The sequence below is a fragment of the Oncorhynchus mykiss genome, chromosome 17, assembly GCF_057628025.1.
Source record: "Oncorhynchus mykiss isolate SJ-2025 chromosome 17, ASM5762802v1, whole genome shotgun sequence".
NCBI lineage: Eukaryota > Metazoa > Chordata > Actinopteri > Salmoniformes > Salmonidae > Oncorhynchus > Oncorhynchus mykiss.
Genome location: NC_143038.1, coordinates 73,217,501 through 73,234,501, shown reverse-complemented (window position 1 = coordinate 73,234,501; position 17,001 = coordinate 73,217,501). Strand labels below are relative to the sequence as shown.

The 17,001-nt window shown below is 54.3% G+C and overlaps 1 protein-coding gene across 1 annotated transcript in view; it reads right to left on the bottom strand.

Annotated features, from left to right (window-relative positions):
* Positions 1-17,001, bottom strand: part of LOC110493302 (dedicator of cytokinesis protein 3) — a 348,112-nt gene that overhangs the window by 88,030 nt on the left and 243,081 nt on the right. Inside the window, exon 14 of the mRNA XM_090206492.1 lies at positions 8,788-8,913. Coding sequence (XP_090062618.1) covers positions 8,788-8,913 — 126 coding nt within the window. The remainder of the gene's footprint in view (positions 1-8,787; positions 8,914-17,001) is intronic.

The following is a 17,001-nucleotide window of genomic DNA, read 5'->3' as shown; positions in this document are numbered from 1 at the left end:
CAGGCAGACAGAGCAATGTAGAGGAAGGGTCAGGCAGGGGCACAGAGGGGCTGCACTTACACCAATTTACCTCCGTCTCTATGGTGAGCAGGGGGCAGGGAGGAAGGGCCAGATGGACACCAGGTAGGAGGGGCCAGATGGACACCAGGGAGGAGGGACCAGATGGACACCAGGGAGGAGGGACCAAATGGACACCAGGGAGGAGGGACCAGATGGACACCAGGGAGGAGGGACCAGATGGACACCAGGTAGGAGGGGCCAGATGGACACCAGGGAGGAGGGACCAGATGGACACCAGGGAGGAGGGACCAAATGGACACCAGGGAGGAGGGACCAGATGGACACCGGGGAGGAGGGGCCAGATGGATACCGGGGAGGAGGGGCCAGATGGACACCAGGGAGGAGGGACCAGATGGGCACCGTGGAGGAGGGACCAGATGGGCACCAGGGATGAGGGACCAGATGGGCACCGGGGAGGAGGGGCCAGATGGACACGGGGGAGGAGGGACCAGATGGACACCAGGGAGTAGGGACAAGATGGACACCAGGGAGGAGGGACCAGATGGACACCGGGTAGGAGTGACCAGATGGACACCGGGGAGGAGGGACCGGAGGGACCAGATGGACACCGGGTAGGAGGGGCCAGATGGACACCGGGGAGGAGGGACCGGAGGGACCAGATGGACACCGGGGAGGAGGGGCCAGATGGACACCGGGGAGGAGGGACCAGATGGACACCAGGGAGGAGGGACCGGAGGGACCAGATGGACACCGGGGAGGAGGGACCAGATGGGCACCAGGGAGGAGGGACCGGAGGGACAAGATGGACACCGGGGAGGAGGGGCCAGATGGACACCGGGGAGGTGGGGCCAGATGGACACCGGGGAGGTGGGGCCAGATGGACACCGGGGAGGAGGGACCAGATGGACACCGGGGAGGAGGGACCGGAGGGACCAGATGGACAAGGGTAGGAGGGACCAGATAAACACCGGGGAGGAGGGACCGGAGGGACCAGATGGACACCGGGTAGGAGGGGCCAGATGGACACCGGGGAGGAGGGACCGGAGGGACCAGATGGACACCGGGGAGGAGGGGCCAGATGGACACCGGGGAGGTGGGGCCAGATGGACACCGGGGAAGTGGGGCCAGATGGACACCGGGGAGGAGGGACCAGATGGACACCAGGGAGGAGGGACCAGATTGACACCAGGGAGGAGGGACCGGAGGGACCAGATGGACACCGGGGAGGAGGGACCAGATGGGCACCAGGGAGGAGGGACCGGAGGGACCAGATGGACACCGGGGAGGAGGTTCCAGATGGACACCGGGGAGGTGGGGCCAGATGGACACCGGGGAGGAGGGACCAGATGGACACCAGGGAGGAGGGACCAGATGGACACTAGGGAGGAGGGACCGGAGGGACCAGATGGACACCGGGGAGGAGGGGCCAGATGGACACCGGGGAGGAGGGACCGGAGGGACCAGATGGACACCGGGGAGGAGGGGCCAGATGGACACCGGGGAGGTGGGGCCAGATGGACACCGGGGAGGAGGGACCAGATGGACACCAGGGAGGAGGGACCGGAGGGACCAGATGGACACCGGGGAGGAGGGACCAGATGGGCACCAGGAAGGAGGGACCGGAGGGACCAGATGGACACCGGGGAGGAGGGGCCAGATGGACACCGGGGAGGTGGGGCCAGATGGACACCGGGGAGGAGGGACCAGATGGACACCAGGGAGGAGGGACCAGATGGACACTAGGGAGGAGGGACCGGAGGGACCAGATGGATACCGGGGAGGAGGGACCAGATGGGCACCAGGGAGGAGGGACCGGAGGGACCAGATGGACACCGGGGAGGTGGGGCCAGATGGACACCGGGGAGGAGGGGCCAGATGGACGCCGGGGAGGTTGGGGCAGATGGACACCGGGGAGGAGGGATCAGATGGACACTGGGGAGGAGGGACCGGAGGGACCAGATGGACACCGGGTAGGAGGGACCAGATGGACACCGGGGAGGAGGGACCAGATGGACACCAGGGAGGAGGGACCGGAGGGACCAGATGGGCACCAGGGAGGAGGGACCGGAGGGACCAGATGGACACCGGGGAGGTGGGGCCAGATGGACACCGGGGAGGTGGGGCCAGATGGACACCGGGGAGGAGGGACCAGATGGACACCGGGGAGGAGGGACCGGAGGGACCAGATGGACACCGGGTAGGAGGGACCAGATGAACACCGGGGAGGAGGGACCGGAGGGACCAGATGGACACCGGGTAGGAGGGGCCAGATGGACACCGGGGAGGAGGGACCGGAGGGACCAGATGGACACCGGGGAGGAGGGGCCAGATGGACACCGGGGATGTGGGGCCAGATGGACACCGGGGAGGTGGGGACAGATGGACACCGGGGAGGAGGGACCAGATGGACACCGGGGAGGAGGGACCAGATGGACACCAGGGAGGAGGGACCGGAGGGACCGGAGGGACCAGATGGACACCGGTGAGGAGGGACCAGATGGGCACCAGGGAGGAGGGACCGGAGGGTCCAGATAAACACCGGGGAGGTGGGGCCAGATGGACACCGGGGAGGTTGGGCCAGATGGACACCGGGGAGGAGGGACCAGATGGACACCGGGGAGGAGGGACCAGATGGACACCGGGGAGGAGGGACCAGATGGACACCAGGGAGGAGGGACCGGAGGGACCAGATGGACACCAGGGAGGAGGGACCAGATGGACACCAGGGAGGAGGGACCGGAGGGACCAGATGGACACCGGGGAGGAGGGACCAGATGGGCACCAGGGAGGAGGGACCGGAGGGACCAGATGGACACCGGGGAGGAGGGGCCAGATGGACACCGGGGAGGTGGGGCCAGATGGACACCGGGGAGGAGGGACCAGATGGACACCAGGGAGGAGGGACCAGATGGACACCAGGGAGGAGGGACCGGAGGGACCAGATGGACACCGGGGAGGAGGGACCAGATGGGCACCAGGAAGGAGGGACCGGAGGGACCAGATGGACACCAGGGAGGAGGGGCCAGATGGACACCGGGGAGGTGGGGCCAGATGGACACCGGGGAGGAGGGACCAGATGGACACCAGGGAGGAGGGACCAGATGGACACTAGGGAGGAGGGACCGGAGGGACCAGATGGACACCGGGGAGGAGGGACCAGATGGACACCAGGGAGGAGGGACCAGATGGACACTAGGGAGGAGGGACCGGAGGGACCAGATGGACACCGGGGAGGAGGGACCAGATGGGCACCAGGGAGGAGGGACCGGAGGGACCAGATGGACACCGGGTAGGAGGGGCCAGATGGACACCGGGGAGGAGGGACCGGAGGGACCAGATGGACACCGGGGAGGAGGGGCCAGATGGACACCGGGGAGGTGGGGCCAGATGGACACCGGGGAGGTGGGGACAGATGGACACCGGGGAGGAGGGACCAGATGGACACCGGGGAGGAGGGACCAGATGGACACCGGGGAGGAGGGACCAGATGGACACCAGGGAGGAGGGACCGGAGGGACCAGATGGACACCGGTGAGGAGGGACCAGATGGGCACCAGGGAGGAGGGACCGTAGGGTCCAGATAAACACCGGGGAGGTGGGGACAGATGGACACCGGGGAGGAGGGACCAGATGGACACCGGGGAGGAGGGACCAGATGGACACCAGGGAGGAGGGACCGGAGGGACCAGATGGACACCGGTGAGGAGGGACCAGATGGGCACCAGGGAGGAGGGACCGGAGGGTCCAGATAAACACCGGGGAGGTGGGGCCAGATGGACACCGGGGAGGTTGGGCCAGATGGACACCGGGGAGGAGGGACCAGATGGACACCGGGGAGGAGGGACCGGAGGGACCAGATGGACACCGGGTAGGAGGGACCAGATGGACACCGGGGAGGAGGGACCGGAGGGACCAGATGGACACCGGGTAGGAGGGGCCAGATGGACACCGGGGAGGAGGGACCGGAGGGACCAGATGGACACCGGGGAGGTGGGGCCAGATGGACACCGGGGAGGTGGGGCCAGATGGACACCGGGGAGGAGGGACCAGATGGACACCGGGGAGGAGGGACCAGATGGACACCAGGGAGGAGGGACCAGATGGACACCAGGGAGGAGGGACCGGAGGGACCAGATGGACACCGGGGAGGAGGGACCAGATGGGCACCAGGGAGGAGGGACCGGAGGGACCAGATGGACACCGGGGAGGAGGGGCCAGATGGACACCGGGGAGGTGGGGCCAGATGGACACCGGGGAGGAGGGACCAGATGGACACCAGGGAGGAGGGACCAGATGGACACCAGGGAGGAGGGACCGGAGGGACCAGATGGACACCGGGGAGGAGGGACCAGATGGGCACCAGGAAGGAGGGACCGGAGGGACCAGATGGACACCAGGGAGGAGGGGCCAGATGGACACCGGGGAGGTGGGGCCAGATGGACACCGGGGAGGAGGGACCAGATGGACACTAGGGAGGAGGGACCGGAGGGACCAGATGGACACCGGGGAGGAGGGACCAGATGGACACCAGGGAGGAGGGACCAGATGGACACTAGGGAGGAGGGACCGGAGGGACCAGATGGACACCGGGGAGGAGGGACCAGATGGGCACCAGGGAGGAGGGACCGGAGGGACCAGATGGACACCGGGTAGGAGGGGCCAGATGGACACCGGGGAGGAGGGACCGGAGGGACCAGATGGACACCGGGGAGGAGGGGCCAGATGGACACCGGGGAGGTGGGGCCAGATGGACACCGGGGAGGTGGGGACAGATGGACACCGGGGAGGAGGGACCAGATGGACACCAGGGAGGAGGGACCGGAGGGACCAGATGGACACCGGTGAGGAGGGACCAGATGGGCACCAGGGAGGAGGGACCGGAGGGTCCAGATAAACACCGGGGAGGTGGGGCCAGATGGACACCGGGGAGGTTGGGCCAGATGGACACCGGGGAGGAGGGACCAGATGGACACCGGGGAGGAGGGACCGGAGGGACCAGATAGACACCGGGTAGGAGGGACCAGATGGACACCGGGGAGGAGGGACCGGAGGGACCAGATGGACACCGGGTAGGAGGGGCCAGATGGACACCGGGGAGGAGGGACCGGAGGGACCAGATGGACACCGGGGAGGTGGGGCCAGATGGACACCGGGGAGGTGGGGCCAGATGGACACCGGGGAGGAGGGACCAGATGGACACCGGGGAGGAGGGACCAGATGGACACCAGGGAGGAGGGACCGGAGGGACCAGATGGACACCGGGGAGGAGGGACCAGATGGGCACCAGGGAGGAGGGACCGGAGGGACCAGATGGACACCGGGGAGGTGGGGCCAGATGGACACCGGGGAGGTGGGGCCAGATAGACACCGGGGAGGAGGGACCGGAGGGACCAGATGGACACCGGGGAGGTGGGGCCAGATGGACACCGGGGAGGTGGGGCCAGATGGACACCGGGGAGGAGGGACCGGAGGGACCAGATGGACACCGGGGAGGTGGGGCCAGATGGACACCGGGGAGGTGGGGCCAGATGGACACCGGGGAGGAGGGACCAGATGGACACCGGGGAGGAGGGACCAGATGGACACCAGGGAGGAGGGACCAGATGGACACCAGGGAGGAGGGACCGGAGGGACCAGATGGACACCGGGGAGGAGGGACCAGATGGGCACCAGGGAGGAGGGACCGGAGGGACCAGATGGACACCGGGGAGGAGGGGCCAGATGGACACCGGGGAGGTGGGGCCAGATGGACACCGGGGAGGAGGGACCAGATGGACACCAGGGAGGAGGGACCAGATGGACACCAGGGAGGAGGGACCGGAGGGACCAGATGGACACCGGGGAGGAGGGACCAGATGGGCACCAGGAAGGAGGGACCGGAGGGACCAGATGGACACCAGGGAGGAGGGGCCAGATGGACACCGGGGAGGTGGGGCCAGATGGACACCGGGGAGGAGGGACCAGATGGACACCAGGGAGGAGGGACCAGATGGACACTAGGGAGGAGGGACCGGAGGGACCAGATGGACACCGGGGAGGAGGGACCAGATGGACACCAGGGAGGAGGGACCAGATGGACACTAGGGAGGAGGGACCGGAGGGACCAGATGGACACCGGGGAGGAGGGACCAGATGGGCACCAGGGAGGAGGGACCGGAGGGACCAGATGGACACCGGGTAGGAGGGGCCAGATGGACACCGGGGAGGAGGGACCGGAGGGACCAGATGGACACCGGGGAGGAGGGGCCAGATGGACACCGGGGAGGTGGGGCCAGATGGACACCGGGGAGGTGGGGACAGATGGACACCGGGGAGGAGGGACCAGATGGACACCAGGGAGGAGGGACCGGAGGGACCAGATGGACACCGGTGAGGAGGGACCAGATGGGCACCAGGGAGGAGGGACCGGAGGGTCCAGATAAACACCGGGGAGGTGGGGCCAGATGGACACCGGGGAGGTTGGGCCAGATGGACACCGGGGAGGAGGGACCAGATGGACACCGGGGAGGAGGGACCGGAGGGACCAGATAGACACCGGGTAGGAGGGACCAGATGGACACCGGGGAGGAGGGACCGGAGGGACCAGATGGACACCGGGTAGGAGGGGCCAGATGGACACCGGGGAGGAGGGACCGGAGGGACCAGATGGACACCGGGGAGGTGGGGCCACATGGACACCGGGGAGGTGGGGCCAGATGGACACCGGGGAGGAGGGACCAGATGGACACCGGGGAGGAGGGACCAGATGGACACCAGGGAGGAGGGACCGGAGGGACCAGATGGACACCGGGGAGGAGGGACCGGAGGGACCAGATGGACACCGGGGAGGTGGGGCCAGATGGACACCGGGGAGGTGGGGCCAGATAGACACCGGGGAGGAGGGGCCAAATGGACACCAGAGAGGAGGGGCCAGATGGACACCAGGGAGGAGGGGCCAGAATGACACCGGGGACACAGAAAGAGACACAGTAACACATGACATGGGAGAAAAGGAAAAGCAAACTACAGAATGACGGCTGTTGAAAGAGACTACTCTTACCACTTCAATTGGGCCATGCTAAGTGTAACTATAGCTAGCTTGTAGCATGCAGCCTGACAAAGTGCTCTCATTAACTTGTCTCCATGACAACCAGACCGGCCATCTACAAAAAAGAACGCCACTATTTTGTTTCCCTTCCATGTAATCAGAGGGCAATACATTATTTCATCCCCAGATCGGATTGAGTCAGCTGAACCCTACTGCTTCTCAGACCGGGGTCCAAATACTATACTTTAAAGAATCTGCAAGGGTTTGAAGGGTTTTCTTTAGCCTGCCTGGAGTGCCAGATTGACAGGGTTCCTATTTATTACCTATTGATCTATTAAGTCAGGCAAGCTTTATCAATCACAGATGAAGTGAAATGATTTAAAATACCATTTGAACCCACGTCTGCTAATACTTGCCACCATCAATCCCGTGGAGAAATAAACATTTATAAATCTATGAATACTGAACCGTACTCTCTGACCAATCAGTTACTCAGACCTACTGATGTACTGGCATTTCACACAATACATCATTAACACAATGAGGATTAGCTGGAAAGCAGATCCTGAGTTTAACACAATGAGGATTAGCTGGAAAGCAGAACCTGAGTTTAACACAATGAGGCCAGCTGGGGAGCAGATCCTGAGTTTAACACAATGAGGATTAGCTGGAAAGCAGATCCTGAGTTGAACACAATGAAGACAGCTGGGAAGCAGATCCTGAGTTTAACACAATGAGGATTAGCTGGGAAGCAGATCCTGAGTTTAACACAATGAGGATTAGCTGGAAAGCAGATCCTGAGTTTAACACAATGAGGATTAGCTTGGAAGCAGATCCTGAGTTTAACACAATGAGGATTAGCTTGGAAGCAGATCCTGAGTTTAACACAATGAGGATTAGCTGGAAAGCAGATCCTGAGTTTAACACAATGAGGATTAGCTGGGAAGCAGATCCTGAATTTAACACAATGAGGATTAGCTGGAAAGCAGATCCTGAGTTTAACACAATGAGGATTAGCTGGGAAGCAGATCCTGAGTTTAACACAATGAGGATTAGCTGGGAAGCAGATCCTGAGTTTAACTCAATGAGGATTAGCTGGAAAGCAGATCCTGAGTTTAACACAATGAGGACAGCTGGAAAGCAGATCCTTCTTTTAAATTATAAAGATAGACTGGAGCTGAACTATACACACTAAACTAACCAATAACGAGATGCGATAATGGAATGAGGATTTAGAAGCGGAGTGGAATATAGATTTTTTTGGGGGGGGGGAGTAAAGTGCAGACAACATCAATCACGAGAGGAATGTGGACCACAACAGTGCACGTGAGGAATGGGACCACAACAGTGCACGTGAGGAATGTGGACCACAACAGTGCACGTGAGGAATGTGGACCACAACAGTGCACGTGAGGAATGTGGACCACAACAGTGCACGTGACTGACTGACAAAAGGATGGACAAACAAACAGATAGATAGTCCCAGAGCAGGGTTCAGAGTTCGTACTGGTCAGGTCACATGGTCAGAATAAAACTTCCTGGGTCCTATTTACCTAGAGAGAGCAGAGACAGGTGTACCACCCTGTACATTACACCTGCCTCATACACACTCCTCAGCCCTGACGTCCACAGAAATACTGATTCTACGCTCGTGTGTTGTAGATGTTTGAAACACCGTTCTTAAGATTGTCCTAATAAAGTTGTATTTGATTTAAATTGAATTTTTTTTTAAACCTCACCTGGCATGATGACATCGGGGAAACCCAGCTTGCGTGTCAAGGCCACGCCTCTATTGAAGATCATTGGGTTCTCTCTCCTGATCTGTTCCATCTCTCCTCGCAGTAGCTGGAGAGAGATGATCAGACCTGGGGAGAAGAAGACAGAGATATGATCAGAACAAACAAGAAGAGAGAGAGATGATCAGACCTAACGAGAAGACAGAGAGATGATCAGACCTGAGGAGAAGACAGAGAGATGATCAGACCTGAGAAGAAGACAAAGAGATGATCAGACCTGAGGAGAAGAAGACAGAGAGATGATCAGACCTGAGGAGAAGAAGACAGAGAGATGATCAGACCTAACGAGAAGACAGAGAGATGATCAGACCTAACGAGAAGAAGACAGAGAGATGATAAGACCTAACGAGAAGACAGAGAGATGATCAGACCTGAGTAGAAGAAGACAGAGAAATGATCCGACCTGAGTAGAAGAAGACAGAGAGAGGATCAGACCTGAGGAGAAGAAGACAGAGAGATGATCAGACCTGGCGAGAAGAAGACAGAGAGATGATCAGACCTGAGGAGAAGAAGACAGAGAGATGATCAGACCTGAGGAGAAGAAGACAGAGAGATGATCAGACCTAACGAGAAGAAGACAGAGAGATGATCCGACCTGGGGAGAAGAAGACAGAGAGATGATCAGACCTGGGGAGAAGAAGACAGAGAGATGATCAGACCTGGGGAGAAGAAGACAGAGAGATGATCAGACCTGAGGAGAAGAAGACAGAGAGATGATCAGACTTAACGAGAAGAAGACAGAGAGATGATCAGACCTGGAGAGAAGAAGACAGAGAGATGATCAGACCTGGGGAGAAGAAGGCATAGAGATGATCAGACCTGGGGAGAAGAAGACAGAGAGATGATCAGACCTGAGGAGAAGAAGACAGAGAGATGATCAGACCTAACGAGAAGACAGAGAGATGTTAAGACCTAACGAGAAGACAGAGATATGATCAGACCTGAGGAGAAGAAGACAGAGAGATGATCAGATCTGAGAAGAAGAAGACAGAGGGATGATCAGACCTGAGGAGAAGAAGACAGAGAGATGATCAGACCTGAGGAGAAGAAGACAGAGAGATGATCAGACCTGATGAGAAGAAGACAGAGAGATGATCAGACCTGAGAAGAAGACAGAGAGATGATCAGACCTAACGAGAAGACAGAGAGATGATCAGGCCTGAGGAGAAGACTGAGAGATGATCAGACCTGAGGAGAAGAAGACAGAGAGATGATCAGACCTGGGGAGAAGAAGACAGAGAGATGATCAGACCTGAGGAGAAGAAGACAGAGAGATGATCAAATCTAACGAGAAGAAGACAGAGAGATCAGACCTGAGGAGAAGACAGAGAGATGATCAGACCTGAGGAGAAGACAGAGAGATGATCAGACCTGAGGAGAAGAAGACAGAGAGATGATCAGATCTGAGAAGAAGAAGACAGAGAGATGATCAGACCAGAGGAGAAGAAGACAGAGAGATGATCAGACCTGAGGAGAAGAAGACAGAGAGATGATCAGACCTGATGAGAAGAAGACAGAGAGATGATCAGACCTGAGAAGAAGACAGAGAGATGATCAGACCTAACGAGAAGACAGAGAGATGATCAGACCTGAGGAGAAGACTGAGAGATGATCAGACCTGAGGAGAAGAAGACAGAGAGATGATCAGACCTGGGGAGAAGAAGACAGAGAGATGATCAGACCTGAGGAGAAGAAGACAGAGAGATGATCAAATCTAACGAGAAGAAGACAGAGAGATCAGACCTGAGGAGAAGACAGAGAGATGATCAGACCTGAGGAGAAGAAGACAGAGAGATGATCAGACCTGAGGAGAAGAAGACAGAGAGATGATCAGATCTGAGAAGAAGAAGACAGAGAGATGATCAGACCTGAGGAGAAGAAGACAGAGAGATGATCAGACCTGAGGAGAAGAAGACAGAGAGATGATCAGACCTGATGAGAAGAAGACAGAGAGATGATCAGACCTGAGGAGAAGACTGAGAGATGATCAGACCTGAGGAGAAGAAGACAGAGAGATGATCAGACCTGGGGAGAAGAAGACAGAGAGATGATCAGACGTGAGGAGAAGAAGACAGAGAGATGATCAGACTTAACGAGAAGACAGAGAGATGATCAGACCTGAGGAGAAGAAGACAGAGAGATGATCAGACCTGAGGAGAAAAAGACAGAGAGATGATCAGACCTGTCGAGAAGAAGATAGAGAGATGATCCGACCTGGGGAGAAGAAGACAGAGAGATGATCAGACCTGGGGAGAAGAAGACAGAGAGATGATCAGACCTGAGGAGAAGAAGACAGAGAGATGATCAGACTTAACGAGAAGAAGACAGAGAGATGATCAGACCTGGAGAGAAGAAGACAGAGAGATGATCAGACCTGGGGAGAAGAAGGCATAGAGATGATCAGACCTGGGGAGAAGAAGACAGAGAGATGATCAGACCTGAGGAGAAGAAGACAGAGAGATGATCAGACCTAACGAGAAGACAGAGAGATGTTAAGACCTAACGAGAAGACAGAGATATGATCAGACCTGAGGAGAAGAAGACAGAGAGATGATCAGATCTGAGAAGAAGAAGACAGAGAGATGATCAGACCTGAGGAGAAGAAGACAGACAGATGATCAGACCTGAGGAGAAGAAGACAGTGAGATGATCAGACCTGATGAGAAGAAGACAGAGAGATGATCAGACCTGAGAAGAAGACAGAGAGATGATCAGACCTAACGAGAAGACAGAGAGATGATCAGACCTGAGGAGAAGACTGAGAGATGATCAGACCTGAGGAGAAGAAGACAGAGAGATGATCAGACCTGGGGAGAAGAAGACAGAGAGATGATCAGACCTGAGGAGAAGAAGACAGAGAGATGATCAAATCTAACGAGAAGAAGACAGAGAGATCAGACCTGAGGAGAAGACAGAGAGATGATCAGACCTGAGGAGAAGAAGACAGAGAGATGATCAGACCTGAGGAGAAGAAGACAGAGAGATGATCAGATCTGAGAAGAAGAAGACAGAGAGATGATCAGACCTGAGGAGAAGAAGACAGAGAGATGATCAGACCTGCGGAGAAGAAGACAGAGAGATGATCAGACCTGATGAGAAGAAGACAGAGAGATGATCAGACCTGAGAAGAAGACAGAGAGATGATCAGACCTAACGAGAAGACAGAGAGATGATCAGACCTGAGGAGAAGACTGAGAGATGATCAGACCTGAGGAGAAGAAGACAGAGAGATGATCAGACCTGGGGAGAAGAAGACAGAGAGATGATCAGACCTGAGGAGAAGAAGACAGAGAGATGATCAAATCTAACGAGAAGAAGACAGAGAGATCAGACCTGAGGAGAAGACAGAGAGATGATCAGACCTGAGGAGAAGAAGACAGAGAGATGATCAGACCTGAGGAGAAGAAGACAGAGAGATGATCAGATCTGAGAAGAAGAAGACAGAGAGATGATCAGACCTGAGGAGAAGAAGACAGAGAGATGATCAGACCTGCGGAGAAGAAGACAGAGAGATGATCAGACCTGATGAGAAGAAGACAGAGAGATGATCAGACCTGAGAAGAAGACAGAGAGATGATCAGACCTAACGAGAAGACAGAGAGATGATCAGACCTGAGGAGAAGACTGAGAGATGATCAGACCTGAGGAGAAGAAGACAGAGAGATGATCAGACCTGGGGAGAAGAAGACAGAGAGATGATCAGACCTGAGGAGAAGAAGACAGAGAGATGATCAAATCTAACGAGAAGAAGACAGAGAGATCAGACCTGAGGAGAAGACAGAGAGATGATCAGACCTGAGGAGAAGAAGACAGAGAGATGATCAGACCTGAGGAGAAGAAGACAGAGAGATGATCAGATCTGAGAAGAAGAAGACAGAGAGATGATCAGACCTGAGGAGAAGAAGACAGAGAGATGATCAGACCTGAGGAGAAGAAGACAAAGAGATGATCAGACCTGATGAGAAGAAGACAGAGAGATGATCAGACCTGAGAAGAAGACAGAGAGATGATCAGACCTAACGAGAAGACAGAGAGATGATCAGACCTGAGGAGAAGACTGAGAGATGATCAGACCTGAGGAGAAGAAGACAGAGAGATGATCAAATCTAACGAGAAGAAGACAGAGAGATCAGACCTGAGGAGAAGACAGAGAGATGATCAGACCTGAGGAGAAGACAGAGAGATGATCAGACCTGAGGAGAAGACAGAGATATGATCAGACCTGAGTAGAAGAAGACAGCGAGATGATCAGACCTGAGAAGACAGAGAGATGATCAGACCTGGGGAGAAGTAGACAGAGAGATGATCAGACTGAACGAGAAGAAGACAGAGAGATGATCAGACTGAACGAGAAGAAGACAGAGAGATGATCAGACCTGGGGAGAAGACAGAGAGATGATCAGACCTGAGGAGAAGAAATCATAGAGATGATCAGACCTGAGTAGAAGAAGACAGAGAGATGATCCGAACTGAGTAGAAGAAGACAGAGAGGGATGATCAGACCATAGTAGAAGAAGACAGAGAGATGATCAGACCCACTGGGCACAGACGTCAATTCAACATCTATTCCACGTTGATTCAACAGAATTTCATTGAAATGACGTGGAAACAACGTTGATTCAACCAGAGTGTTCCCAGTGGTGACCTAGCACGACGACGACGACGAAGACGAAGTATCTCCTCAGGCCTTTTTCTGTTAAGATCTGATCAGACCGGGATGGTGAAGGGGACAACAGACAAGACAGTTTCACTTATTAATTTCACATTAGAAAACGTTGTCAGGATTGCTGTTTTTCTGGCAGCAAATTACCAGACATTTAGAGATGGTGCCAGCATGGAGGAATAATGTGACTGAGCCCTGCAGCGCCTTCCCCACTACTGCAGACACTACGGCATTCTGACATTACTAAAACACTACCACTAGTGTGTGTGTGTGAATATGTGGGACAGGGGGTATGGCGTGTATTAGCGTGTGTGTTAGCGTGTGTGTTAGCGTGTGTGTTAGCATGTCAGTGCATATGAGTGTGTGTGTTAGCGTGTCAGTGCATATGAGTGTGTTAGCGTGTGTGTTAGCGTATCAGTGCATATGAGTGTGTGTGTGTTAGCGTGTGTGTTAGCGTGTGTGTTAGCATGTCAGTGCATATGAGTGTGTGTGTTAGCGTGTCAGTGCATATGAGTGTGTTAGCGTGTGTGTTAGCGTGTCAGTGCATATGAGTGTGTATTAGCGTGTGTGTTAGCGTGTCAGTGCATATGAGTGTGTGTGTTAGCGCGTGTGTTAGCGTGTGTGTTAGCGTGTCAGTGCATATGAGTGTGTGTGTTAGCGTGTGTGTTAGCATGAGTGTTAGCGTGTCAGTGCATATGAGTGTGTGTGTTAGCGTGTGTGTTAGCATGTCAGTGCATATGAGTGTGTGTGTTAGCGTGTGTGTTAGCGTGTCAGTGCATATGAGTGTGTGTTAGCGTGTGTGTTAGCATGTCAGTGCATATGAGTGTGTGTGTTAGCGTGTGTGTTAGCGTGTCAGTGCATATGAGTGTGTGTGTTAGCGTGTGTGTTAGCATGTCAGTGCATATGAGTGTGTGTGTTAGCGTGTGTGTTAGCATGTCAGTGCATATGAATGTGTGTGTTAGCGTGTGTGTGAGCGTGTGTGTTAGCGTGTCAGTGCATACGAGTGTGTGTGTAAGACTACATGCGCCTCTTCCCCTTAACACCACATATCCTACTACTAGCGTACTTTTAATATAGAAAATACATTCTCATTCTGCCTGCCATTCTCAGGCTTTTTGCAACCATTTAAAGCACGAAAGCCTGAGGTAATGTCTCTGCAGTAGTTAAAAGTTTCATACATATTGCATGTGTCCCTGAGGATGCTTAACAGCTAACTAACTCTGAGCAGCTGCAGAAACTCCCACGGATGTACGGAGCTGAGGAGAAAGGGAGCTTTCTGCTTCAATCTAAAATGGAGAAAGAATAAAAAGAAGATCCTCGCAAATCAGATCTGCACTGGGTGAAAAAATAATGAGCCGCTATATCTGCAGCTATTAGATGAACCGTTAGATAGAAACCAGTCAGACCTTGTCCAAGTACACTGTGACGTGGACATGTGTTGTGGGTAGATGGAGACTACGGTTATGAGGTAAAACTGTGGGTTGTGGGTAGATGGAGTAACCTGTGTGTTGTGGGTAGATGGAGACTACGGTTATGAGGTAAAACTATGGGTTGTGGGTAGATGGAGACTACGGTTATGAGGTAAAACTATGGGTTGTGGGTAGATGGAGACTACGGTTATGAGGTAAAACTATGGGTTGTGGGTAGATGGAGACTACGGTTATGAGGTAAAACTATGGGTTGTGGGTAGATGGAGACTACGGTTACGAGGTAAAACTGTGGGTTGTGGGTAGATGGAGACTACGGTTATGAGGTAAAACTGTGGGTTGTTGGTAGATGGAGTAACCTGTGTGTTGTGGGTAGATGGAGACTACAGTTATGAGGTAAACTGTGGGTTGTGGGTAGATGGAGTAACCTGTGTGTTGTGGGTAGATGGAAACTACGGTTATGAGGTAAACTGTGGGTTGTGGGTAGATGGAGTAAACTGTGTGTTGTGGGTAGATGGAGACTACGGTTATGAGGTAAAACTATGGGTTGTGGGTAGATGGAGACTACGGTTATGAGGTAAAACTATGGGTTGTGGGGTAGATGGAGACTACGGTTACGAGGTAAAACTGTGGGTTGTGGGTAGATGGAGACTACGGTTACGAGGTAAAACTGTGGGTTGTGGGTAGATGGAGACTACGGTTATGGGGTAAAGAATGTTTATCATGTAATTAAGGGGGTGTAAGGCTCTGACCTCCCATCGTTGATTCCTCTCGCGTCCGTCTCAAAGCTCATTGGAGGAGGAGGTCCGAGGTGAGGGACAATGGATCCTCTCCTCCAATGAGCTTTGAGAGGGACGGGGGGACGGGTATTGAGCCTCTTCACGTCCTCTTGATGTACACAATATCAATTAAGAGAATGACATTCATATTGGTAGGCTACCAATTACAGAGATTACCAGAGTGAAGGGAAGTGGTGAGACTGTGTGTCATCCTTGTGAGGGGCTGGGCAGAGGGCGTGAGACACACACATGCCAGTGTTTCGCTTAGAATTATTTTTAGCAATGGTAGCAAAATTTGCGGGGGGGGGGTCTCTGACCAAACATTTTAAAGGCCCTCCTTAATATATATATATATATACAGTGCCTTGCGAAAGTATTCGGCCCCCTTGAACTTTGCAACCTTTTGCCACATTTCAAGCTTCAAACATAAAGATATAAAACTGTATTTTTTGGGAAGAATCAACAACAAGTGGGACACAATCATGAAGTGGAACGACATTTATTGGATATTTCAAACTTTTTTAACAAATCAAAAACTGAAAAATTGGGCGTGCAAAATTATTCAGCCCCTTTACTTTCAGTGCAGCAAACTCTCTCCAGAAGTTCAGTGAGGATCTCTGAATGATCCAATGTTGACCTAAATGATTAATGATGATAAATACAATCCACCTGTGTGTAATCAAGTCTCCGTATAAATGCACCTGTACTGTGATAGTCTCAGAGGTCCGTTAAAAGCGCAGAGAGCATCATGAAGAACAAGGAACACACCAGGCAGGTCCGAGATACTGTTGTGAAGAAGTTTAAAGCCGGATTGGGATACAAAAATATTTCCCAAGCTTTAAACATCCCAAGGAGCACTGTGCAAGCGATAATATTGAAATGGAAGGAGAATCAGACCACTGCAAATCTACCAAGACCTGGCCGTCCCTCTAAACTTTCAGCTCATACAAGGAGAAGACTGATCAGAGATGCAGCCAAGAGGCCCATGATCACTCTGGATGAACTGCAGAGATCTACAGCTGAGGTGGGAGACTCTGTCCATAGGATCAGTCGCATCAGTCGTATATTGCACAAATCTGGCCTTCATGGAAGAGTGGCAAGAAGAAAGCCATTTCTTAAAGATATCCATAAAAAGTGTCATTTAAAGTTTGCCACAAGCCACCTGGGAGACACAACAAACATGTGGAAGAAGGTGCTCTGGTCAGATGAAACCAAAATTGAACTTTTTGGCAACAATGCAAAACGTTATGTTTGGCGTAAAAGCAACACAGCTGAACACACCATCCCC